The sequence below is a fragment of the Gymnoscopelus microlampas genome, assembly GCF_963454915.1.
Source record: "Gymnoscopelus microlampas genome assembly, chromosome: 1".
Classification (NCBI taxonomy): domain Eukaryota; kingdom Metazoa; phylum Chordata; class Actinopteri; order Myctophiformes; family Myctophidae; genus Gymnoscopelus; species Gymnoscopelus microlampas.
Window position 1 is genome coordinate 29,005,581 of NC_139962.1, and position 27,429 is coordinate 29,033,009.

Below are 27,429 nucleotides of genomic sequence, written 5' to 3' on the forward strand. Positions count from 1 at the left end.
CATGGCTGCGATCAATAGAGGAATCAGAATGAACACTTAGTGAGGTCCCCAGCCCCTAGGCCCCACCACGCTACGAGGATGAGCGCTGCTTTCTGATTCACCTCTGGCAAAGAAAAGACAGACTATCATTATGACCTCCAGTCATCCGAGAGGACCAATTAGTGGCTGAATGATTCAACTCTGACCGTGCATCGTTTTGCGACTGACCACATAGTTTCTTTAACCACTTTCACCCTGGCGTCCCTATTTTAGGCATGCCATTATATTGTAGGTGAAAATGTTCGAAATAATTGTAAAAACCTTCTATCCACTACAACATCATACAGTACAGAAATAGGGCTTAAAGTCATGCTGTGTATAACATTCATGTTAGTAGTGTTTTTGGCAACACCTCCCTGGTAGCTCTGTTGTATCTTTCTATGGTCTGGTAGAACAGCGATTGTGTTCAGCTAGCTCAGAACCAGTAATATTGGGGCTGGGTTAATGAGTCCACTGACACCTGTCAGTTTTGGGACAGTGGCCAAAATCCCTGGTCTGTGAGAGTCAGACTGACCTGCTGCTTGAGCCGAGCGTTGGTCTCCCTCAGGGTGCCAATGACCAGCTCACACTCGTGGCTGTGCTTGCGGCTGCTGTCCAGCTGTCTCCGAGTGTCACTGAGACGTCGGTTGAGGGAGCTCAGGGCCTCATCTCCACTCTCCAGCTGCTCGACACGAGCCTTCAACTCATCCTGCAGAGCCCCCACCTGGGCATGTAGACGCACCGCCTGCTCCTCACGCTCCGCCACCTGGGATGTAAAGACACACACACAGAACACAGAACAGAGATCAGAGATCGACAGATCTCTGCTCAGCCGCTCCTCGGCCTTGGAATGCCCTCCCAGAACATCTGAGAGCACCACAGTCCGTTGACATTTTCTTTTAAACAAGGCATTTGCCTAGATGGTTTGATGCCTTTGTGTGTTTTTAAAAAAAAATACTTTTTTTAGCTCTGTATAGTTGGGGGGAGGGGGGTTTCATTGTGTCATTGTTTTAATTCTTTATTTAATTTTTGCCTTTTTGTGCCAATGTAGAACTTTGTTGATGTTGAATGTTGATTAATCACTAAACCGGCGCCCTACTCTGAGCCATGCAAGTCTGGAACGATGCAAGTACGGAATACACCCTACCCATTGTGCTCATGCTTTATGATGTATTTGTTGTCTCCACGGACCGCCCCTTGTCCATCTGTCTGTCCAGGTGTCCGTGTGTTTGTCTGTGAGCAGCTAATATCCAGCACCATTTGACTGATCGGCGTGAAACTTAAAACTTTGCACGCACACTACCAGGGGGCAAGGGAGAACCTCTGCACTGTCACATCAGCTTGTTATAGCACCACCAGGAGGCTGGTGTTTGCTAAACCCTTTTTTTGGGCGGTGTAGCCGCCCCTATATGTGAGGTTGGGACATTGACATTTGCTGCACTGTGATTGGCCACCCATTGTACCCCCCCAAACCCTGCACTGTGATTGGCCACCCATTGTACACCCCTTCCACCCACAATGGGTGGCCCCTGGACACCCCCGCTGACTCTATTCCCCGCTGACTCTATTCAGCACTGTGATTGGCTAGCGAGACACATGTTGAAATTATGATGAAATTAATAACCTATAAATAGGACTATGCACTTAAAAAAAAATAAAAAATTAAGTGAGCTTCCACCACTGTGATGACCACACCGCCCATCTTCACACTGGGTGTGATTTTTTATATTACTCCTACAGACGCAAATCGGTACACATTATCTCTATAGTCATGCTATCAAGGCAGATAGGTAGATAGATCGATATATCGATAGATTGATAGATAGATAGAAACTACAGTACCTACTATCTACATGCCTATGTACAGTATATATTGATCCGTTTTACTGTTAATACATAATACACTATAACCATTACATACAGTATAATTACTGTTGATACTTGGTACAGACATCAATCATATATGCCCTTTTATTGTGACAGGTTAAACATTATATTTATTTATATCCGGCGAGTCCTAGTAGTCTATGCAGACCTGAACAGCCCAGGGGCAGAAGGCCAGGTCAGAAGTTAAGTCATCTTTATAATGTGTTTTATATTATATTGTAACCCTTTTTTGTTACTAGTGTTACTACAGTACCTATTCTGTAATTGTTCTCTGTCTATACCCTACCAGTATCTTAGTTTCATGCTTAATGCGGCGCTGCTATGACAACTGAATTTCCCTAAGGATCAATAAATGTCTGTCTGTCTGTCTATCTAGAGTCAGACAGGGAAGAAGCCACAGGCGTGCGTGAGCACACACACACACACACACACACACACACACACACACACACACACACACTTTTAAGGGAACCACCAGGCATTCACTGGCTTGGGAGCTGACCTGTGCCCTGGCCTCCTTCAGGTCCTGCAGAGTGCTATCCTGCTGGGTCAGTTTACTAAGGCAGGTCTGGTACTTGCTTGTGAGGAGCTCCAGGGATTTGGAGAGAGGCTTCAGTCGGGCCTCCGTGTCCACGGTCCTGCCCTCTGCCTCCCGTAATCTGGCCTTCAGCCTGCTCAGCTCAGCTTCTTGGGATCGCACATGCCTTTCATTCTGACTGGCCTGGAACAGGCAGTGACACATAAGAGTTTGTAGTTACAATATTGTTGCTGTTGTAACTTGTAAGTCCAAAACCCTTTCTTTTCAGGAAATGGAAAAAATAACCTGTGTTCTTGTAGGACAAAATATGGCATTCATTTGCAAAAAAAAGAAGAAAGAGACCCATTAAAATAATTGAAATATTGAAATATGGAGATGCTATTCTACTCTGCTAGTGAACTATAATGTAATGGTAGTGTATGTACCTACAGCAGTTAAACCTTTTCCATAATCATTCCACAGCAGCATATCGTTGCTGTCGGATGGAAACCTCATGTACGTCCAAAAACTGTTACGTTTCAGGATTCAAATTCCAAAATAGCGAGCTTGCAGATCAGCTATTTTTGTTACTTTTGTGTGACACTGTTGTGTATGACAGCCACCTGGTCCTCGGCCAGCTTGTGCTGTCTGTGGGTGTGCTCCAGGTCGGATTGGAGGTATCCTACGGTGGCGCAGTTCTGCTGCAGCCTGCTCTGGGCCTCCTGGAGCTCCGCCTGCAGCCCGGCCACCTCCGCCTCCCTTCCCTCCCGCTGCGCCTGCACCTCCGCCTGCCACCGCTGCACTTCTCCACGCATCGCACACACTGCCCCCTGGTGGTCGGCCCACTGTAATGCGGCAGGGCCAGGAGAAAGGGATAGTTTGAGAGTGAATGTGTCATGTCATCTCAAGGACCCCCAAAATGATATGTATTTGGCCGCGGACCCCCATCTCAAATATATTAATATATAATGTTTAGTTCCAGGGACCTCCTCAGAAGAAAATAGATTTGAGTTAAAAATGTTCGCTTTAAAAAATAATATATTCAAGGATTTGCACCAATTTTCAAGATTTTTCAAAAATAGCAGATCTACACGCTCATAGCGGCACTCTGTGCCACGCTATGAGCTTGTATATCTGTTTTTGAATAGTCAAAGTATAAAATAATAGTTTAAGTGGTTACACATAAAAAGACACATTTCTTTAAAAAGTACTTCATGGAATTATGATGCATCTATGTATACTTTTTGAATTAACACCTTCATTATATCAATGCTGCAGAGCTGCTGCTTCCGTGTGCGCTGCTCTGCGGCTGCACCGCGACCTCAGAGGGCCTTGTATGCCTTATTGTTTTCGTTATTTGTGTTGTCCGTGTGCCTATATGTCGTTACATGTTATGGGATGACAAATTTCAGTGTGAGACAAATTTCAGTGTGAACTGACAATAAAGTATTATCGTATCGTATCGTATTATAAAAAAAGAAGGTATATTTACTCCCATAAAAACGGGCCCGGCCCACAACCCTACAGTATGTTTGGGAAACACTGTTAGTGTTTCTATGAGTGCAGTACTGGTAGTTGTGTGTGAGTGTTTGTTTTTGCATTGAGTCTGCGTGTATGTGAGGCTTCCTGGACAGACATACAGTGTGTAATGCGGTGTACTGCGCACACCAAGCGCCTCCCTGCAGCTTCACCGGCACTTTAATGTCACCGGCTCTACTGTACAGTACATTAGATTATTAGACTCCAGAGTACAATATCCCAGATGGGATAATATTGTTTTTTTCCCCTCTGGCTGATGATGCATTACAAAAATAAGGACTGGTGTAACAGATGTCTCTCGGGGTGAAAATAATAAATCACACACAAACTCGTAACATGGTTGGGAAGCGTACGGCCATGAACACATATCCACACCCACAAGACACTTCAGTGATTCATTTACTCTCTTTATTCCAACTGAGCATCGAGCTGTGAGATAGAGGAATGGAAGAGAGTAGGGAATGGATAAAGAGAGAGAGAGAAAAAACAGATTAGTTTGCATTTAACTTGCAAACATCATTAAGGCCTGAGCACTAATTGTGTTGTTTTAAATGAGCGAAATCTGATAATGACTCCATTAGTGACTTGAGTGCAATGATGACTCCCAGGGTTTTTAGAGAGAGATAGAGAGAGTAAGTAAAGAGAGCGGAGGAGAGGAGAGGAGAGGAGAGGAGAGGAACAGATGTACCGAGTCTGAATTGCCACAGGCTGTCTGTGGAATCTCCATGTAAACACACAGGCAGCCACACACCCATACCAATAATACAGCATGTGGATGGAAGTGATACATGCAGCCAAGACAGCACAGACAGCCAAACAGGAGAGATAGAATAATAACAGTGGGACAAATATGGCTAAAGAGCAGTGATTGTTGATTTCATGCATGTGCGTGCGCATGCGCGTGCGTGCGTGCGTGCGTGCGTGCGTGCGTGCGTGTGTGTGTGTGTGCGCGTGCGTACGTGTATGTCCTCCTTCCTACAGAGGAGGACTGCTGGAGGAGGGGGAGGTCTAATCCATAACACGGCAGCTCACTGCATGGCTGCATACATTACTGCATCAATCAGTGCTAAGCTGCAGTGTAATTTTCTAACTCCCTATTTCTCTCCCAACCTCATCACACAGACAACACCCCATGGCTATTTCTGATGAGATTCAGAGCTGGAGTGAGGGAAGGACATGGGGGGAGGGGTGTTTATAGCACAGCCTACCTTTTCTCTGTCTCTTCTCTCCTCTGCTTTCTCCCTATCCCTCCCTCCCTCCCTCCCTCCCTCCCTCTCACACTCTCTCTCTCTCTCTCTTTCTCTCTCTCCGGCAGCTCTAGCCCTCTGATTAATTTCCAACTAGATCGCTTGGCCAGCAGTATTATTAGCATAAAATTTCCATGGATCAGGCCCAGCAATGAAACCCTTTCATCAAGTCGCTTGTCAAACATAAAATTTCAAATCTCATTTTGTTTCTAATATCATTTTCAAACTGGGGGAGGTGTGAGGTGGGGGGGAGAGGAATCAGGAGCTAAGAGATGGAGAGTGGGGAGACATAGAGACGGAGGGTGGAGGAGGGTGTTATGCAGAAGATAAACGGAGTCATCAATCAAAATTAAAAGAGCTCTGGGCTGGAATGAGATTCTGTACGGGCATGCACATGTATCTGCCTGCATGGTCATGTGCACACGCATGCACAAGTACATGCATCAGGCCTACGGACCAAGGTCACCACTGAGCGGAGAGAGAATGAGAGGGGGTCCATAGATCTGTCTGTGAAGAAAGACAAAACAAAACGAAACATAAAGAAATCAGTGTCTGACACATGACGCTTACAGCACACTTAACGGATGATTTATACTTAGTTGCGCGCAAGGAAAATTACAGACCTACAAGCTCACAACGTGTCACGTGACGATGCGTGGTGATCTTGTAGATCTGCTATTATTTTCCAGTGCACGACACCGGCATGCAGCTATGTATAAATGAGGCATTAGTCGCTCATCTTCTGAAGCTTATAGTCAGCAGCAGAACTGTCACCACGCTGCATCTATCATGCCACACCAGATCCCTCCACAAACTCATAAAACGCCTGTCAATGCGCTACACTTTGACAGCCTCTGCAATAAATAATAATAAACACTTGATTACAAAATGTGCAAAGCTTTCACTAATATCCCACACTCACACATGCACACACACACACACACACGCACACAGACGCACGCACACTCACGTCGTCACACTGTACCATTAATTATGAAAAATAACAGAGGAGAATGTGTGGGGGGGTTCATTTTAATAAGGATACAGAATCAATGCAATTTCATCAATCTGGGCTAATTAAAAAAAAGCTGTATTGTGAAACAATCAAGGTGCATAAACAAGATTAAAATAAATGAAGAAACAGCGCCGAGAGCAACACAGGGCGCCGCTAATTAAACCATACTAATTGTCATTCCATGGCTGTGCACTGTTTGTTGACACCACAGAGGAGAGAGAGCGTGCAACGCGTGACCACCCTTGTGAGACCTGCACCGACCATTATCTCGAACAGAATTCATTAGGCTGAGGGGTACACAGCAGAGACCCCCCCCCCACGAACCACCCGCAGAGTGTTGGCACTTCAAACATGGATTTGCACTTGATCATTCATGAAGGGTCAACTCAACTGAGGCTTTGTAGGTGACATGAAAGTGTTAAACCAATGTTTTCCCTAGTGAAAGCATACAACAGACTTATGTATGCATCAGATCCATCCCTCCAAACCATACAATATGGAGATACAAACAGGTTGACGCCATTAAGACATTATTCAAGTCCTCGTATTGCATTGTGATCATTATCTCTGCCCGGCCGATAGGCAGAGATGACGTTTTCGGCCCTGTCTGTGTGTCTGTGTACAGCTAATATCAGACACTGCTGAACCGATCGGTGACAAACTTTGCATGCACAAAATCTTTGCCTATGCAAAGATGCCCAAAATAGGGAGGTCAGTGGTTAAGTTTGTTTGAAAGTGGTTAAGTCTGTCTGTGGATTTTATAAATATTTAACATTTTTTTGAAAAGTAACCGTTTTGAACGTACAAGGTTTTCGCCCAACTGCAACGATATACAGTAATAGATAAAGTCAATTTAGGCATATATTACGCACCAAAATTAGCAGACTCACAAGTCCTCAATGTGTTGCGCTGTAATGTGTGGTGGGCTTGTTATGTAGATCGGCCCTCCTCGGCGTGAGATACGATGCGCAACCATGCGTTTGCAAGTACAAATCAGGCTTCACGAGTTGTGAACTTGAAAATTGGCAAATTAATTTTGTGTAGAGGTAAAACACGGTCCAAGTACAGTTGTAACTCCGGTCCGTTTAATAAGAATATAACATTTAAGTGGTTATGTTAGCCGCTAAGCTATAGCCAATATAGACAATATGATTGCTGTGAACACGAGGTCTGTCTAGGCCAGGGGTATTCAACTAGATTAGGCAGGGGGCCACAACTGTAAAATAACTTGGAGTCGGGGGCCACACAGCGCAAATGCACGCGCGCACGCGCGCGAAATTTTTCGGGTCTAATTCGGTCTAATTCGGGTCTAATTCGGTTCTATTTGACCAATATAAATCAACCGTTTTTCGGGTCTAATTCGGTCTAATTCGGTTCTATTTAAGGTTCTAAGTTAAGTTCCAATGAAAGATGGCCTTTCAAGAACTAATGAAGGATAAATAATTTGTGCTATTTTAACTTTGATAACATAAATCAAAGTTAAAATAAATAATCATTATTATTTTTTTATTTTTTTGAATATGGCCAGGGGCCACAAGGAAGCTCCTCGCGGGCCGCACGTGGCCCGCGGGCCGCGGGCCGCCAGTTGAATATCTATGGTCTAGGCCCTAGCCAGGCTGTTTCACACTCATTACTCCCTCTGCTCTTCAAACAAAAACAGTAACATTTTCGGCCTCGTACATGAGGTCACAAGCCCACGATAATATCGGGACTTTTTGTTATCGCGACGACAATTATGGTTACATGCTTAATAAAAATCGTATCAAATGGGGGCCGTGGTATAATGCATATCAAACTTGGGATCCTTGAAATTAAAATGGTTGAGAATCACTGCTGTATGGTACTGTATAGTAAATAGTACACACTAAGCGCTTATGTGTACTGTACACAGCCATGCATGTGTATGTGTAACGTGTACGTGTCTGTAGCTGTATGTATATACTGTACATGCAAGCATTGTACTGTATGTACATGCACGTGCATGTGCATTTGTTCCTGCATGTGTGCGCGAGACCTGTGAGAGAACGCTATCCTTTTCCAGCTGCAGTTGGCTGCTTCTCTGGCGTTCTGCCTGCAAGGCGTCCTCCGTCTCTCTCTGACTTGACTGAAGATTCTTCACCTCCTTCTGCAGGGTCAGCACCTCCTCCCTCGCAACTAACTGCTGCTCTGACAGCTGTGCACACACACACACACACACACACACACACACACACACACACACACACACACACACACACACACACACACACACACACACACACACACACACACACACACACACACACACACACACACACACACACACACACACACACCAGAGGGTCAAGGGCACAACAGTTCACAAAAAGCAAGGTAAATATACAGTAGGGCTGCACACATTAAGATCATGAGTGCACACAAACATGTTTGATGCTAATTGGAATTCCATGTGTGTGAGAAGTTTGTCACACACAAAGCTACATTCTGTGCCAGAGACAGAAACACGCATGCATGCTTGCCCACTCGACAAACACACAAACTCATTTAATGTTCAGTGAATTGTTATCACTTATCAGAAATAATTGCTGCATGTGTGCACAAGTGTGAAATTGAACAAAAATCCCAGCCCATATAATTAAAGAAAACACTGCAAGCACACGGTAACAGAGGAGCCAGGAGAGCGTGAAGACACGGAATACAACCAAAGCCTATTGTGTCCTCCTTCTCCCCTGACTGCAACCTGTAGAGTTCTGTCAGTGGAATTCACAGAGAATCTGTATGTCCTCTAATCAGTGGTGGTAGATAATCCTGGTCAAATAATACTCAACCACAAGTGAACGTTGTTTAGTCCAATTTGTACTTGAGTTAAAGTACTGGAGTGTTTAAGAATATTTAAGTGTGCAAAAGTACATGCTTTTAAAAAATACCGGTACTTAAAAAGGTAGGGTAGTGATTTTCTTTGGTTAAAATAAGTGTTAAATAGCTCTATATTCTGATAGTACTCATTGTTATAGAGTGTTTGTTCAGTAACAGGAGTCTCCATGTCTCTCCAGCTCTTTATAAAGCAGAAAATGTATTTTCAGGTCGGGATACCAATTTTATCCAATCAGGATAGAGAACTCAGTGAGGATACAGGTTAAACAAGTGAAATTGGAAGCGATGACACCCCCAAAAACTAATCAAAGAGTTTCCAGAAAGTTTCCAAAAAGGTCGATATAGTGAAAATAGCAGATCTAGAAGCTTGTGAGCTTGTAGCTATATCAAAATCAAAAATTGTCTTTGAAATGTAGTGGAGTGAAAGTACCCAAAAGTACAATTAGTCAAGTAAAGTATAGATACAAAAAGAATGTACTTATGTGCAGCACTCAAGTAAATGTACTCTGTGAAGGCCTTTGCAGACAGGGTGCGATTGGTCAATCAGTTTTTACCGCATGCGAAAAGACGCACGAATCGAACTGGGTTCAATTGAAAAAAAAAACGCACCGCCGCAGCCACTTACCGCACGGCAAATTCGGAGCCGGTGTGCATGACGTCATAGAGGACCATGTGTTCTTTTAAGAAATTATATTGTCCATTTTATTCGTGCGAAAAGTCGCACCCTGTTTGCAAAGGCCTTACTGTTCACCACTGCCTATACATCTGCCTTTACCGTAGCTCGGCCAAAAGCCAAAAACCTCACTGAAAGTTTTGATAAGTCACCAAAAAAAGAAGAAAAAAACTGCTACAAACTCATCCTCCCTTCCCTTCCCATACTCTTTCCACCTCTAAACATTAAGTCTCTCTCTCTCTCTGTCTTTCTGTCTCTCTCTCTCTTGTTCTATCTGTCGTTCTTTCTGTTCCTCTCCCCCACCTGTCTGCTTGGATTAAAATGACATCTCCCTGTGAGTCTCAGGAAATGCCACATAAAGCAATTACTAACAAGCCTGATGCCCCCCCTTTTCTTTGTGCAGGGGGGAAAGGGGGCAGAGAGGGGGCCATGTGCCCTTGAGCAAAAATGAATTTTCCAATTGCAGTTAGTTCTTCCATGAATAAATAAACAAATGAATAATTGAAAGAGCAACATGAATAAATAACATCACAAACATTTCGCTAGCACTCATAAGTATTCTGCAGATAACTTGAGCTGCATGCTAATGATAAAAACAGTACATGTAGCAGGTTGAGATGCATTATTCACTTCTCCGCGCCATCCCAAAATTAAATAAATAAAAATCTTTCAAGGAACTCAAAACATCCTCTCAGCATTGAAGTGACAGGCCTGTCCCATTTATAACACGCAAGGACACTGTGGAAAACAAATAACTGACCAGTCGAATGCGGAATAAATAATCCAGCAAAGGAGCTTGAGGCCATCGACAGTTTCTACTATACAGTAACTTCTCCTCCGAGCTAAGAACTCGAAAATAACCTGGAGGCTTTAAAGAGTTAGAAAATGACATGAGATGTTAGTCCCACTACGACAGTACAACATATGGATGGGTTGAACCATGGATTGGATATTCACAATCAATGAGTGTCGAGACAATTAAACACTACAGTACAAATAAAAAATCACTACTTTTTGCTTGACCGGGTCTAATCTTACAAACTGCTGTACCAATCATTAAGTTCTTGTACGCATTCTTTTTCACATATTGTGTAGATGTTTTCAACTATTTAACTTATATTTTATATAATGGAAGTGAAGGGCTGTCGGAACAGGCTGAAACCTCTCATTTGTGGAACTCCCTGCTTATGCAGGCAGGAAAACTCAGTGTCCTCTTTTATTAAATCTCTCTTCTTAAAACTCACTTACAGTATATCGTACATCTTTTTTTTCTTAATTGATGCTAACTGCTACTTTTCATTTTTGAATTTATTGAGTGAGTTGCAGGAATATGGATATCTAACTGAGGATACTGAGGCTTTGTGTACTGGGTGAGGCCATGATGAGGCATCTATGCCCAAATACGGAGTTCCAGGTCAGCCGTACCCAAATATGGAGTCCATTATATCAGGTTATATACCGTAAGGTTTTGAGCAACTATGGTGAGCTACAGTACTGTAAACAAACTTGGTTGACGACGTGAAAGCCTTTTTAACAGTGAGGTCTAAATAAATAATTAATGCTTATAAATGCTTAACATATGTATGATATCAGCTACAGCTCAACGCTGACGTTGATTACTGTTGCTATAGTAACAAGTTTAAGCTTTCTGTCTGGTGCCTTGTTCTACCAGCAGCAAACATGAAGAGAGAATGCAGGGAGCATTAACTAGGGTTGCCTAGTCCTGTTTTCACTGTTGTGTCACTGTTTGTAAACGTCAGATCCGGGGACCCCCAGTGGTCCAAATGGACCATTATGGGACTGTGCAAATGAAACCAATTGGACCCGCTCTCAGAGTTAAATAAACACTGAGGATTTTACAGTGTAGATTGGGGTCCCAGAGATAAAAAATGGTATCAATTGGGGGTCCGTGGCCTAATTCATATTTAAAGGTTGAGAATCACTGGTGTATGTCATCTGCACAGCATAGCTTCTCATTGTCCTCTTCCTGAACTGAAATGGGTCAGGTGAAATGGTGGTGAAAAGGTTAGCTAAAGTCCTATTGTGTAACATTAATTTTAGTAGTCTTTTTTGGCGACACCTATTGGTAGCTCCGTGTCATTACAGACTATACACGAATCCACGGAGCGCTGCCCTGCGCGCAACCATTGCTGCGGTGTCAGACCGTCAGTCAGCTGCAGTCACTGACTGCTCACGTTACTCTTTTACCTGTTTTTTTACTAACACTAACTTTACAAAAATGTACAGAAAATCGGGACGAACCACCTACTACGTCAGGTGCCAGTAGGCTAGTTTATGGCTGCTCTGCTAACGTCAACAGACGGACAGAACCGCAGCAGCAGCTGACTGTCACCGCAGCAATGGCGGCGCCACCTACAGGGCAGCGCTCCGCGGATTAGTGTATACGGAGGGAGTGCTCCAAAATGAATGCTGCCAGGTCCTAGTGCCTGAGGATATTTTGGAATGTAAGTGTCGGGGGCAGGCAATTCTTAATGAAACATTATATAAAAAATAACTGTTGCTTAATTGAAAAAGTTACACAGTATACTTGCATTGTAGTTGTAACTATGACCTTAAAGTTTAAGGTCATAGATACAACTACAATGCACCGTAAAGTGAGTGAGTAAAATGTCTAACCTGTTCCTGAACCAATTTCAGCTGTTCCTGGGCAGTCCTCAGTTCCATGGTTAGTCTCAGCACCGTCTCATCTCTGATGGCAACCTGCACACCCCCAAAAGTGAGCAAAGGCTAAACATGAAAGCTGCTGTATTAAATTAAATGCTACATTAAACCACACAGAGTATTAGGGGTACAACAGTTAATCAAACTAATCTATTTAATCGATTATTAAAAAAATATCGATAACGTAACAAAATAATCGATAATCGATTGATTACCCAAAAGATGGGCAATCAATTCCTCTTTTGAGTATGTCATTATAGGGAAACATCTTCAAAGAATTTCAAAAACTTTCAAAAATAGTGAAAAAAGATCAATATCATTATTCAATTAAAAAAAAATTGATTCTTCTGTATAGTGTATACTGTAAGAAGAAAAAACAAAACAGTTGCTCAATTATTCGATTAACCATGGGCAAGATTAAGTCGGTTATTGGTTCTAAATATAGGTTTCGATATATTTTGGTTTAATTTCCCAGCCCTGGCCTGCGTACCTCCTGCTGCACCGTCCTGTGTTTCTCAGTGAGCTGGACCAGCTCCTCGCACAGGCCCTGGCTCTGGGAGGCCAGCCTCTCCTTCTCCTCTTTCACCTCCTGCAGCTCCCCTCGCAGCCTGCTCACCACCGCCTCCTCCTGGTTCAGCTACAGCACAAGGACTGTGAGACGCAGCTTCATCTTGGGCATAATAATCTAGCCTGGCATGACCAGACTAATATCACTGCGTAGATATTAGTCTGGAATCTCTGTGTGGAACCTGCATTTACGAGGGGCAAATAAAGAAATTGCCTCTGGTGATAAACCCACCCCATATTTGCATACTGGGCCCTGATTGGTCCCTCACAACTTCGGAGGGAGAGAAATCGAATCTCTATTGAGAGGGGCCAGACCTAATCTGCCGAGGGCATTATTTTTTTGCAATGGCAGATTCGTCTGGAACCAGGCTAATAATAATCATAATAATATGGACCCCACTCCATTAGGGTATTTTTTTTTGTCACATACATTTGTACCTACGTGAAATTTGTCCTCTGCATTTAACCCATTGCAGCTGGGCGCTACAGGGGCAGCGCCCATGGATCAGTTAGGGGTTAAGTCTCGCCCTTTGTATGCGAGAACTTCTGGGAACTCAGATTAGGGGTTAAGTGTCTTGCTCAGGGACACTTTGGTTTCCCTGTTTAACGTTGGTTTGGCCATATGGGAACCAGATGGCCTCTCTACCCATTCAACTATGGCCACTTAAAATTTGTTAATTCAACTCTCTGAGAGTGTAACAATTGACTCTGGATTGTACTGTGTAGACAGATATACTTTAATGTGAACAAATTAACTTCATTCTATAGTTGAATCATCAGGTCTCACTGTTATCCATGAGGCTTCAATTTTCTAAAAGGCCTCCACAGGGAAGGGAAATGAGAAATCACTAGATTGTGTAGCTATGCGTTTACCAGTGCAAAGTAGGCAGAACGTTTTTTTGTTTACAAAAATTACTGGGTTTGTGCACATTCTGGTTGCAAAACTGCCGTGACTGAAACACGCACAACTGGTTACACTCTAATCAGCTGTGAAAGTCAGCTAGAGCAGTGAGCTGCAGTGTGTGATCACGAATCCACCTTAACCCATTAAAACCGAGAAAGATTCTGTAATGTTTAATGTTGGCTATTCAAAAAAAGCAGATATACAAGCTCACTTCATGCTGCGCTGTGAGCTTGTACATCTGCTATTTTTGTAATTTAAAAAAATAACTTGAAAGTGTTTGGAAAATGTTGAATAATTTTGAATTACGAAAAAATGTGAGCCATGTCTGTCTGGAGGTCGTCCCAAATTTTAAGCTTGTTCATATCTTGCAAGTTAAGATAACATTCATAACATTTTACCATCATTATATTGTCAAAAAATGGTGCCAAAATAGTCCCAAAAGTTTCAAGAATAGCTAAAATAGCCAATCTACAAGCTCACAACACAGACATGTTGTGAGCTTGTAGATCAGCTATTTTCACTATTCAAGTATAGGGCGTATGGTGGTTAACATGTTGGAAAAGCAGAAGAGTGTTTGTGCGTGTGTGCATCTGTGTGGGGTCTCACCTTGTTTCGGATGTAAAAAAAAAGGGGGGGGGCTCCAAGGAAAGAAATGTTGGGATCCATGAATTGAGTACGTGAGGACCCCATTTGAAACAAGCCATTGGGGCTTTCTGGGCTTTTTCAATCCTATTTAGTTGACCTTGTATTGTGACTTTAGAAAAAGTCACCTTCGGCGTTCCGCAAGGTTCGGTTCTAGGTCCCAAATTATTTATATAATATATAAATGAGATTTGCAAAGTGTCACCAACATTAAATGATGTCTTGTTTGCCGATGACACAAACCTATATTGCTCTGGGAAGAATTTGGAGCAGCTTCTGAATGCAGTAGAAGGGAAATTGAAGACTATAAAGACATAAACAAGCTATCATTGAATCTAACTAAAACAAAGTTTATAATATTTGGCACTAGAAAAATCTACTATCAAGCTACAATTCAAATCAGTGATATGTAAATAGAACGAGTAGGCCTATATGAAAACACGTTTTTGGGAGTAATAATAGATGATAAACTATGCTGGAAATCGCATATAAATAATGTAAAACTAAAACTAAAAACTGTTGCAATATTATATAAAACTAAATATATCCTTTGTCAGAAATCACTGTATTAGCTGTATTGTTCACTCATAGTTACATACATTACCTATTGTGTGGAGGTACAGTATGGGGAAACGCATACAAAACGAATACCAACCCTATTTTTATATTACAGAAGAGAGCCATAAGAATTATAAATACATCAGAATATTATGAACCGACTAATAAACTCTTTATTAAGTATAATACCTTAAAATTCTATGATATAGTAGCTCAGAAAACAGTTTTATTAGCCTTCAAAGCACAACAGAAACTGCTTCCAAGCTGCATTCAGAATCTGTTTAAAAATGAAAGAAAATCAGTATGAGCTGAGGGGTATACTTATGTTTGGAATTATTACAGCTAGATAGAACAAACAAACATTAAAAAGAGATGTACATCGGTTATGGCAAGAGAAATATGGAATAGTTGTGATAACAACCTAAAAAAGTGTAGTTCTATCTATAAATTCAAGAAAATGTTAAAGATAATATAGTAAATAGTAAAGATAACTATAAAAATGTATTATGAACCATAAAATATTATTTTTTGTAGGTGAAAAGACACATTTTGTCTTTGTTTTTGTTTTGAGTATTGATTGATGTTTTGTTATTGTTTGTTTTTTGAATATTATAAGGGTAGGCATTATAAGCTACGGCTTCAGCTACACCTTTTCGGTCCAATAATTTATTTCTTTGGAAATGTTTGCTGTGACTAACTCTGTACATGGCGTAAGACCGAAATAAACTATTCATTCAAAACTCTACTTCCATGTGCTTTTTTCACTGCAAACTTCTAAATAAAGTATTCAATCAATCAATCAATCATCCACTGGTATAGGTCACTGTCTGTCTAGTTCAACCATTGCACATTTAAAAATGAGAGAAAACCTGATTAAAGACGCTTTGTGTGGATTCACCTGTCTCTCCCACTCTCTTTTGCAAGACATGAGCTCTGTGGCTGCCAGCTGCAGTGCATCCTGGGAGGAGGACAGCTGTTGGTGTAGAAGGCGCTGGTCTTCCTCTTGGTGCAGAAGCTTTTCTCTGACGGCCCCAAGCGTCTCCTCTCGGTGGGAAAGCTGCAGGGTTTAAAAAAATGCTCTCTTATACAAGAACCAGTAATGCTGCACAGTGTATGCTGAACAACAACATACACTTATTGTTCTTTAATGGCCACACTAATGTGCCAAATATATAACAGGATCATTCACTGGCCCTAGGAATCAGCAATCCTAGAAATGACAATGATTTCTTCTCCAGCAATGGAGAGGTTGTTAGCTAGAGTGCAATCCCAGAATGGATTCCGTGATAATAACCAATTAAAGGGAGGAGCAAGGCAGTAGTGGATTGAAAAGACGCACAGGAAAGAGGTGTTTGTTCAGCTTCCTGTTCATAATCAAAATCTGTACTAAATCCACTCAGCAATTTCTGTGCGTTTTAGGGAAATAGGTGATATTTTAGGATCCCTGCCTCTTTGTATTTTCCATTTCAGACCAAATTGGATAATGAGGGCTTACACAGAACAATTTCTGCTGCTGTTATTCATTCGCTGTGAAATTGTTGGCAATTACACAAATAATCTGAGGGGGGGAAAAAGTGGTTCTCCTGTGTTTTAGCCAGGTTTTATTTTATCAATCTCTAAAGATAGATATAGAGTTGGTGTGACAAGGATATGACAATTAACAACAAAGGGATAAAGAATCCTGGTAGGGGAATGGTGGCTCAATGTGAGGCCGTAGTACAGGTGAGATTACACTGAATTCAAAGCTAGACTAAAACCAACTCGACGCTAAACACACCTCCAATATACTCTTGTTAATACTGAACCCATGGGCTCATTCGATAACAAACTCATTCATTTTGAGTCACATGGAGATATCAGTGTGGGCATTATGAGGAGGTGATGCTGAGAGATGATTTGAATGGTTATGATAATGTTATTAGAAAGGAAAAAAAGACAAACACAACAAGCACAGAGAGAAAGCTGCCCTTTGTGCTCCATGTGGCTTATTTTCCACAAAGCTCATTAAGGGATACTGTTAACATGCCTCCTAAGCACAAAATGTTAATTAAAAACATGGGGCTAATATGCATTTTAACGCCATGCTTTTGAAGGCGGTACAAACTCATTTCCCATGCGGGTGTGCTGATTACAGTCTGATGTAGCCCTGGAGTTAATTAGAGTCGTGTGATGTGATGATGAGGTGACCACTCTGCAATCTGCCATCATCCCCCCACTAACACATGGCAACATCCCCCTCATTGAGACCTTCTTTAACCACATGAACCCCAGCGTTTCTATACTTGGCATGTCATAATAGGTTAACATTTAGTAGCCGATCGACAAGATTGTAGATCGTCTATTTTAACTCATTCACTGCCATAGGACGACTTTGACAACTTTTTTTTCTAAAGGCCCAGACTGCCAAGGACGACTATAACAACTTTTGGATTAAAAAAAATAATGTTTTATTCTTTTTTGCCCACGGAACCAGGAAATAACGTGATCCAAAGATTTACTGCTCCATTCACTTCCTGGTTAAAGTATTTGGGAAATATTCTGTATCTCGGCTCCTGTGTTTTACTATGTATTTTTGGCGAGATATTTTCAACTAAGTATAGCAAACGAACGGGAGGTTATTTTTTTCCCTGCGGAAGCACAGTGAAACCCTCCGTGATTAGCAACCATCAGTGGATCGATCATACTGAAGATAAATATTCTGTGACTACTAAGAAAATCGAAAAATCGCTGGCAGTGGGCAAACGCAGCCAGAAATACGTCTGGCAGTGAATGTAAGGAGGAGGCCAAGTACAGAACCCTGGGGGACCCGAGTAAACTCAGGGGGTCCCCAGCAACATTTGTTAATACAGCATCACAATCATTTTAGACACTTTATCCCTTTATACGTTGGATATTCAAAAATAGCAGATCTATATATATTTAAAAAATCACACCCAGTGTGAAGTGGGCGGTGTGTGGTCATCACAACATGACTCACTTTAAAAAAGGATAAATGACTTTTTTTAAAGTCCATACTGCTATTCATAGGGCTGCACATGTGTCATGTGTTTCGCTAGCCAATCACAGTCCTGAATTTGCAAAGTCAGCCAATCACATTACAGTTAGTGGTGATGACACTAGCTGTAATGTGATTGGCTGATATGAAAAAAGTATCGATTTGCATTAACAATGGAAGGGTTAGGGGGTACACACATTTTTTGGTCGGTGTCCAAAACTCACTTATAGGGGGCCCCAAAGGGCGGTGTGTGGTCATCACAACATGACTCACTTAAAAAAAAGGATAAATGACTTTTTTTAAAGTCCATACTGCTATTCATAGGGCTGCACATGTGTCATGTGTTTCGCTAGCCAATCACAGTCCTGAATTTGCAAAGTCAGCCAATCACATTACAGCTAGTGGTGATGACACTAGCTGTAATGTGATTGGCTGACTTTGCAAAAGTATAGATTTGCATTGACTGTGGAAGGGTTAGGGTTGTAGACTGCGTTGTAGACTATTGGCCAATCACGGTGCAGGATTGGTCAGTGTCCAAAACTCACTTATAGGGGGCGGTTACACGGCCCCAAAAAAAGAGACACCCCCCCGCCCATCTCATGCTGCCCTGGACTGTGTTCTGTACAGAGCCTCCACCCGATGACTCGCAATGCGACAAGTTGTGAGCTTGTAGATCTGTTATTGTAGGCGCACGACTCCGGCGCACAAACATGTATATAAATGGGGCATTACCCTGTCCTGCAGCTCCCCCAGGATGCACTGCAGCGCCTGGTTGTGGTCCGCCAGCCGTCTGCTCCGGTCTCCCTGCAGCTGCAGGCCGCTCAGGGCCGTATCTCTGGCCCCCTGCAGCTCCTCCAGCTCAGCCTCCTTCAGCCTCAGGCCCTCTGATGCTGCGACACAGCGCCGGCTCTCCTCCCTAAGCCCCCGTTCAGCGTGCTCAGCCCGGGCCGCCCACTCCTCGCCCTGCCTCGTCAGCACAGCACAGCACACAGAGGGCCGGGGTGGGGGTGGGTGGGGGGGTGAGCGTGTGAGTTACATCAGTAGAGTAACAGTCGATGGCATTATTCATCGCTCGGTCAGTTACAGTGTGACATCAATCAATAATGTCATTAGTCAGTCTGCCTGTTACACAGAGTACCAGTTAATAACGGCCATTCATATTCATATCATTCTGTGCAAGGAAAATACACACATACACACACACAAACACACACACACACACACACACACACACAAATAGTAAAATCCAGACACAGACATAAAGACACAGGCATTGATTCGACATTGATGTGTGAAGCTTACATTGCAGACTGGTGGAAGACAGATCTTGCGATGGACTAATATGCCCAGACAAGCCCCCCCCCATAGCCCCCCACGTCACATCTTACTCCCTGGACATTAAAACAACATGTCTATAACAGCCCTAATGAGTTTTCACTAAAACACTCTCAAAGAGAGGCTATTTTTTTATGATCTGACAAACTCACACGGTGACAGGATCAGCACATAAAAGTCCACGCGAATGAAATGAACGAGTGTTCGGCGGGCGTGAAAATATACTGCAGCGCACACCTCCACAGACCCATCTATTAATCAACCTGTCTGCACTTTGTTTTGAGAGTAATCTCGCCCCAACCACCGGAGAAGCACTCAGCAGTAAGTGGCGCTTGGCTGTGCTTTGAAGGCCGTGGTTTATTGCCGTCCCAAAGCACAGCAAGGCTGCGTTGTAAAAACACATCATCTGGGCGCTCAACACTTGCCTGGGGTTATTCACCTCACACACCGATCTAGCACTGGGCCCCGAAACGCCACCTGAACTACCACTGCCTGGCCTCTGCTCCCACCTAACACTTTAGACCTGTTGGTACTCAACCTTTTTCAATTCAAGGAACCCCGATTAAAATGTCATATCGACGCTGTCGGACAGAAACCTCAAATCAACTTTTTATGTTTTTTTATGTCACTTAATGCCCTACTTCGTTATACAAGTGTCAGGCCAAAGTAGAGACAAACGAAGTTTCCACAAGATATGCATCAGGCCACGGACCTCATTTGATACAATTTGTATCTCTGGGACCCCAATCTACACATTAAATTCCTCTGTGTTATTTAACTCTGAGTGTACAAATGGAACCAAATGGGTTTCCGTTTGTTCACTGTCAGAGTTACAGACTCGTAAGGGTCCATTTGGTTACAAACTATTAATCATTTAGCTGGGGACCCTCTGGAACCCCCTCAAGGACCCCTGAGGATCCCCGGACCCGATGTTGAGAACACACTGTGTACTGTATATCTCAACTTCACCTCTAACACAGACCTTCTAGGCCTTCTTCTTTATTATTCTATTACTGGACCTGAGCTACCCTTCATTAACTCTCTGACTGCCAATGACGAGATTTCTCATCATATTTTGCCAAGGCTCACACTGCCAATGATGAGAGTGACGAGATTTTGTGTTTTCAGAGGTTTTACGCTAGATGCCACTGTTCGTTCATTTCATTCTCAGTCCAGGAGATCACGTGATTGCAAGATCTCGGTTCGGACCAAAATGGGGGGCGGTTCGGAACAAAATGCCAGGGCTGAATTTTGGTCCCAGTCCGGCCCTGATATGCCCTCAAGGGCACGTGTGAAATGGGTGAAAGAAATTACCTCTTCATGGAAGACAAGACTCTTCAGTCAACGGTACAATCGAAGCAAGTTCAATCCAAATTTAACCTGTCATGCTTCCGTTCTGATTGTCTGAGTGTGTGTGACTACGACTACAGTGAGATATGTCTGAAACTCACTAAACTGAGCTCATCAGCAATACCTCTTCAACTATTCAATATTAGGAGACAGTGACTGAAATGTACCACATGAGTAAGTACTAGAATATTGACAGGGTGCAGACTAGACTCTCTGGTAGTTTGCCGGGGTGTGAGGAGGAACAGTGAACAAGGAAGGAGCGACAGGGTTAAGCCTGATTTATACTTGGTTGTGCATCATGTCTCGCACCGATAATAGCAGATCGAAAAGCTCACAACGTGTAGCACTGCGAAGCATTGTGAGCTTGCACTGCAGATCTGCCATTTTCGGTGCGAGACACCAGCAAGTATGAATCAAGTATAAATCTCTGTATCTGTCTGTCTGTGACCCTTTTATGCCCATGTATGGAGATCCCTAATCAATGCATCGTCATAGTACTGACTTCTCAGAACCTGCTTTGGAACCCTTTCAGGAGGTAAGGAGTACTACCCAGTAACCCTGAGTTACTCAGAACTCATACATAGCCGACCTTAGCGACCTACAAGCTCACAACTTGTATTGACTTTTTGCTAGTTTGGAAACATTTTTAAATTGTAGTTTATATATATTAATAAGGTTTTATTTTTAATACAACCAGCCCCTGAAAGGGTGATTCTGGTTATAACAAATAAACAAAAAACCTTCACAGAACTTCACGGGTTCTGGAAAGTTTCAGGTTATGGAAGGTTCTGGGTTACCCTTCGTAGTCGAAATGAGCCAATAGTTTGGCCCCAAAGTACACTACTACTGTATGTAAATATGGTACTGCACTATGTATTCAGGTAACAGGTACAACGCATGCATTCCTAACCGGCATTGGCCTAGTATATTGAAGTTGTATATATTGTATACACAATTTCTGTCTACTCACTCTGCGTCTAAATGGATCGTTCAGAAACCTGCCAATGACATCATCAATGGGGATTCCAAGCTAATAGAAATTACAGCCTTTCTCTTCCTGTAAAGTTAGAACGCTGAAATAGAAGCCACTATTTAATAATAATAATAATATGTTATTATTATTATTATTATTATTACTAAACAATAATTTAAGGAATCTCTGTCTGTGTGTCTGTGTGTCTGTCTGTCCCGTAAATGTCTTCCCTGGCATAGCTGACAGCTCGGACGGCGACGGACCGTTCTGTCCCAAACTTGGCGTGTGTGACCCACATTACCCGAAGTGTGTGGAGGATGAACAACAATTCGGATGGGACCAACAGTTTTCGAGTAGCTGTAGGAATGAATGAAGGAATGAAGGGGTCGCTATGGAGACCCAGAAGAAGAAGCAGTATAAATGGAACGACTTGCACCGTTCCCAACATGCATGGCCCCAAATAGTCCACAGCCCTCCTCTGAGTCACTGAGTGAGTAGACAGACATAGTGCCATCTTAGTTATAATGAGCATTAGTGAGGCCAACCTATAGGACGATACTGTAGGTTGAAATGGGTGAAGTGGTACTTTAAATGTTCTCAATTAGAAACTTTAATCAAATCTAGGTTTTTCAAATTGTCCTTTTTTACGAAATATGAGTAGAGTCAAAACATTGGTAATCTAGGTCTACAAATCGGGATCAGACCCAAAGATCTGCCGGTCGGGCTCTACATATTATGGCTCATTTATCCTTCATGTCACTTCCTTCATGGCGAATGACGCAGTTGTGTCATGAAGTATAAATTAGGGTTACAGTAATAATGTCACAACCATAAGGCCTCACAGGAGGCCTGGGCTTAACATTAGCACCCACACACTTCTCTAAAAGGTGACATAATAGGCCAGGCTGAATCTGAGAAAACTGCAAAAACAAGTGAATCTCATCGGAAAACTACGGGAAATACTGATCTGGCCAGGCAAGTGAAATGAACCACTTTGAACCTATGGCTATTCTTTTACTACTTTCAAATGAAAACGTTGTACGACAAAGTATACAATAGTGGTTAAAAAGGAAGAGTCAAACTCTCAAACTCAAAAGCACAGTATGCTTTTGAGTATGTGTGGGTGGCATGTATGAAGTGGTGACTGCTCTCAAATGGGTGACTTCTCCATCCACATGAAAGGAGATACTGTAGATTTGACTTCAGCTGTCTCTAAACACTGAGAGAGTGCATTTGAATGCAACATTCCATCAAGGACCCAAAGATTGAATGTTCCTTCCCCCTGCCCCAAAGATGAAAGGAGCCGCTGACCCGAGTATTAAAGGTAGCATACAGTATGTGGCATAGATGCACCGAAACTAAAAGAGAATTAATTTTTTTTGTAGCCCTCAAAAGCAGGAGGTCAGTGGTGTCAAGGCATGGAGTCCCACGTGCACTCCTAGTCTTTTGTAGGTCCTGTCTTTGAGCTCAATGAAAAGAAGAGATGAACAGTCAAGGAAGTCAATAACGGGGCATGTGCAGCACTTGTATACCCTTTATTCTTTACTTGAACAATTATTGAATGTATACAGTTTATATATACAGTATATATCGTCACCGTCCGGAGGAAACCAGTGTTGCAATGGCTCCAATGTAATCATACCGCTTTTGTTAATACCTTTCATTGGTAATATACTTAATAAAACCCACAGACAGTTTTGGTGTTACTATTTTGCGCATGTCATTAGGACTCAAGGGAGTGCAGTGCCCTCCGTCGAGTCGTTCGGATAGGCGGTTGTCCAGAACCGCCAATCATATGTCCATATACATATAGGCATATATTGAGATCCAGTTGTCCAGAACCGCCGAATCCAAACGATATGCCCAGGGCATGGCCATATATGGGCATAATGACATCAGGGATCCCCATATATGGGCATAAAAGGAACAGGGACAGACAGATACAGAGATCTCCATACATGGGCACAAAAGGGACAGACGGGTAAAACGGGTATATTGACAACAGGTACAAGAGGTGTTGCATAACCAGGTGGGACATGCATTCCCAATTTGTATCGTTCCCGACTTGCATTGTTCCCGAGTAGGTCAGTGCCCAAGGCCTAGTTAAAAAAAATATCCCTATGCGGCATGCTGTAAATTGGCTACATCTTAGCAAAAGTAGCATCTTTGCTACTTTTGCATGATACTGTCATCATACAACAAAGTATAAAATAGGGCATTCATGTGTGAAAAAAACATAAACAATCATGAAATATTCTTTCTATGGAAATTAACGTTACGATGGGAACGATGTACAAAAACGAATTTCACCCACGTTTTTACCTTGTAAACCTGTGATGTGACAATAAACCTGATTCTGATTCTGATTCTGAATATGGAGATACAAGTTTTCTGCCTGACAGCAACAATATGTGAATGTCAACAGGTACAGTAGTGGACTGACCTTTCTTTGCATCTCTTGTCTCTCACTCTCCAGCAGTGCTTCCAGTCTGTCAAGCTCCACCTGTAGCTCACAGAGATGCTCTTCTCTTTGTCCGTAGGCCTCCTCCTGATCAACACGCACACACGCACGCACGCACGCACGCACGCACGCACGCACGCACGCACGCACGCACACACACACACACACACACACACACACACACACACACACACACACACACACACACACACACACACACACACACACACACACACACACACACACACACACACACACACAGGAGAGAGAGGGAGGTGAGGCACACAGGGGATTGAAGCTGTCTGTTTTTAAAGGTGTCAGCTCACCTTTCTTTTGCATAATGCATATCACACCTCAGAAATGATCCATTAGCACGTTGCACCATAAGAGTCTCTAAATAAGCTGACAGGACACTGACACAGCACGCACACACACAATCGCATGCGCGCACATGCACGCACGCACGCACGCACGCACGCACGCACGCACGCACGCACGCACGCACACACACACACACACACACACACACACACACACACACACACACACACACACACACACACACACACACACACACACACACAATCTTCTGCTTTAAAGCTAAATGAGAGGCAGAGATTGTCCCAATGGAGCAGACTAAAGCGTGGCTGCAATCAAAACCACTTTGAATGGACAGACTCAAACCCTGTACTCTGAACTGCCTTCAGAGAAAGGCCGAAGAAGGAAGTATGAGACAGAGAGAGAGGGCGGGAGGGAGAAAAACAGTAAAAGAGGAAAGCGGGGACCACTGAGAGGCCACTCCCCCATCCCCCCCTCCCCCACACATCCAGACACTGATTTATAATTTTAATATCTCTAATTTCCACAGCAGCACCCATTTTCCAAATGTCATTTTCCAATTTATGTCAAACCGTGTGACCATTTTTCTTAATACAGCTTATGACAAGCTCTGTGGTGAGGCGGATATGCAATTCAGATTGAGTGTTTTACAGGCGCGGCAGCAGACACACTGGGGTGTTTGTGTGTTTATCTTTATCAGTGCTCGCTCGATATTTTGGAGGGGGGGGGGGGGGGGGGGCTGGGAATGTTGTACTCAGGATAGGGTTTAGGGGGGTGGGCTGGCTGGGGTGGGGTTGGGTTGGGGGAGATTGGATTCACAGCACAAAAAATGCCTTCAGGGACAAAAGCCATAATTCTGCCATAAATCTAATAATTATAGTTATCATAATAAGAATTATGAGTGGTAATGATAATGTATTAAAATATGCATTAACATTAAGAGCTTGAAATGGAATGTGGGTTGGTTCCATGGTCATTACATGAATATTGATGTTAATTAAAATGGGTCCTCCCCCTTTTTATGTACCACTCAGTCTTCAGGCAAATGGCGAGAGTTGGATACCATGAGGAGCCGGGTGAGAGGAGCAGAGTATTATCATGTGCAGCTTTACCCTGCAGGTGGCGCTCTGGAGCTCCTCTGTGGTGCACTTTAGTTGGCTCTGCAGGGCAGCGTTGTGCATGGCCACATCCCTCTCTCTCCCATCAAGCTCAGACAGAGACTTCTGGGTCCGTTGCAGCTCAGCCTCTCTGTCCTGAAGCTATAGAGGACAGATAAAACGAAACAGCAGAGCAGACAAGTCATATAAACAGGTGATCTGGTGACAGGAGGGGGAACAAACAGAAGAGTAATATTATTATATGTTGCATCCTGATCACATCAACAGCAACAGACTGCGAGCATAACTGACGCTGGGGGTTGTGATGATTTAGGAGCATGGACTTTGGCGCTGAACGCCTGCTCTCCCTCTCCGGGGCCCGGACGTGGACGGTCCCGCAACACAGCCAGGAGGTAGATACCTTCATCCCTGCCGATCCCAGAGCCAAGCTGGCTGAGAACATGGCCCCTAATGGCCTCTAATGATCACTAGGATCTTAGAAAGTGGCGAGGCCTTCCCAGGTGGAGATGGTGTGGGGTAGAGCATGGCACCATGTAGCAGTGCAGAGACCAGGAGGGTTATACGGCCAGTCTCGCCCAGCGCACCACCACAAGCCAGCCGCCTATCGACTCATTGAGCGGTGGCCCGCTAGCGCATGTTCCCTACTATCGAAAAAAGGGTAAAAATAACAGGAACAAGTTGTCGGAAATGAAATTTCAATTCATCCAGTCCCTTTATACACTGGTGCGGGAGCTTGCCGTCGAGAGGTGGGGGATCAATAGTGTTTAGACAGCAGAGCAGATTTTCTAAGCGCCGGATCAATAGGAAGGAGAGAGGAAAAAATACCCTGGCTTTTCTTTGGCTGTTGTAGTAAATACGAACAAATCAGTGGCCTTAGGCTAAATGGATTGACCAGCTGTTTCCGAGTTCTGTGTTGTAAATAAAGATCCATTCTTAGGTGTGTGACGGAGGCCCAAAGGGGAGAATGCCACTGCAAGTGCTGGGCCCGGCTGAGCTGGCTTGGACACACACTTCTCTGGGACAGGGTATCAGGGAATGTAGGGAACCATGGAAGTCGAGAGACCAGAGGAGAGTGGGGACTAGATGGAGGCTTGAGGCGTACAGGTCCCTGGATCATCTTAAGATAGAAACCATCAATAGAACGCATTATAATGTAGGGATATAACGGCTGCTTGGCAGAATGCAGTACCTCATGTTGGAGATGGTTATTTTTGTACATTTATTCACTTGACCTTATCTACAGAAAATACTGAAAATATCACCACTAAGAGATGGATGTTTTTCTGTTTCTCATAAAGGAAGAAGCCGATAAACAAACTAGATTCGCAATAGGTCAGAAAGATGACTTTTTGTCTAACTAAAGAAAAAAAAGGCGGAAAAAAGTCATTACATGAAGCCTAAGTCTGGTCGTTGACATATACGACTGTGGCAGGTCAAATATCGCCAACAATGTATCGGGCTAATCAGAGGGTAACATCATGACAGGATGACTGATCACCTGCTTGCTTTGCCTCACCTCTGGACTTATTAAAGAAAAACACCACAGGCCACGCTTCCCCAAAACTCATTGGTCAACCACACTGGAGCATGTGATGGGTGAAATTCATCACAGAACACTCCTCAGTCCAAACAAAACACACGCCTGAGTCGCCTGACGACCAAACAATACAAGACCTCTGGTCATTACTGATTGCCTCCGAACTCAGTGAGAAGACACATTAAAAGGAGAGCAAGTGTGTAGAAGGATGGCTGTTGT

The 27,429-nt window shown here is 43.3% G+C and overlaps 1 protein-coding gene across 1 annotated transcript in view; it reads right to left on the reverse strand.

The window, feature by feature from the left end:
* The window catches only part of pmfbp1 (polyamine modulated factor 1 binding protein 1), a 177,305-nt gene that overhangs the window by 25,134 nt on the left and 124,742 nt on the right, over nucleotides 1-27,429 (reverse strand). The window contains exons 10-19 of the mRNA XM_084061712.1: nucleotides 25,668-25,814; nucleotides 24,199-24,303; nucleotides 18,830-19,060; nucleotides 16,001-16,159; nucleotides 12,922-13,068; nucleotides 12,387-12,470; nucleotides 8,238-8,396; nucleotides 3,046-3,267; nucleotides 2,408-2,626; nucleotides 554-784 (exon numbers count right to left, since the gene is read on the reverse strand). Coding sequence (XP_083917838.1) covers nucleotides 554-784; nucleotides 2,408-2,626; nucleotides 3,046-3,267; nucleotides 8,238-8,396; nucleotides 12,387-12,470; nucleotides 12,922-13,068; nucleotides 16,001-16,159; nucleotides 18,830-19,060; nucleotides 24,199-24,303; nucleotides 25,668-25,814 — 1,704 coding nt within the window. The remainder of the gene's footprint in view (nucleotides 1-553; nucleotides 785-2,407; nucleotides 2,627-3,045; nucleotides 3,268-8,237; nucleotides 8,397-12,386; nucleotides 12,471-12,921; nucleotides 13,069-16,000; nucleotides 16,160-18,829; nucleotides 19,061-24,198; nucleotides 24,304-25,667; nucleotides 25,815-27,429) is intronic.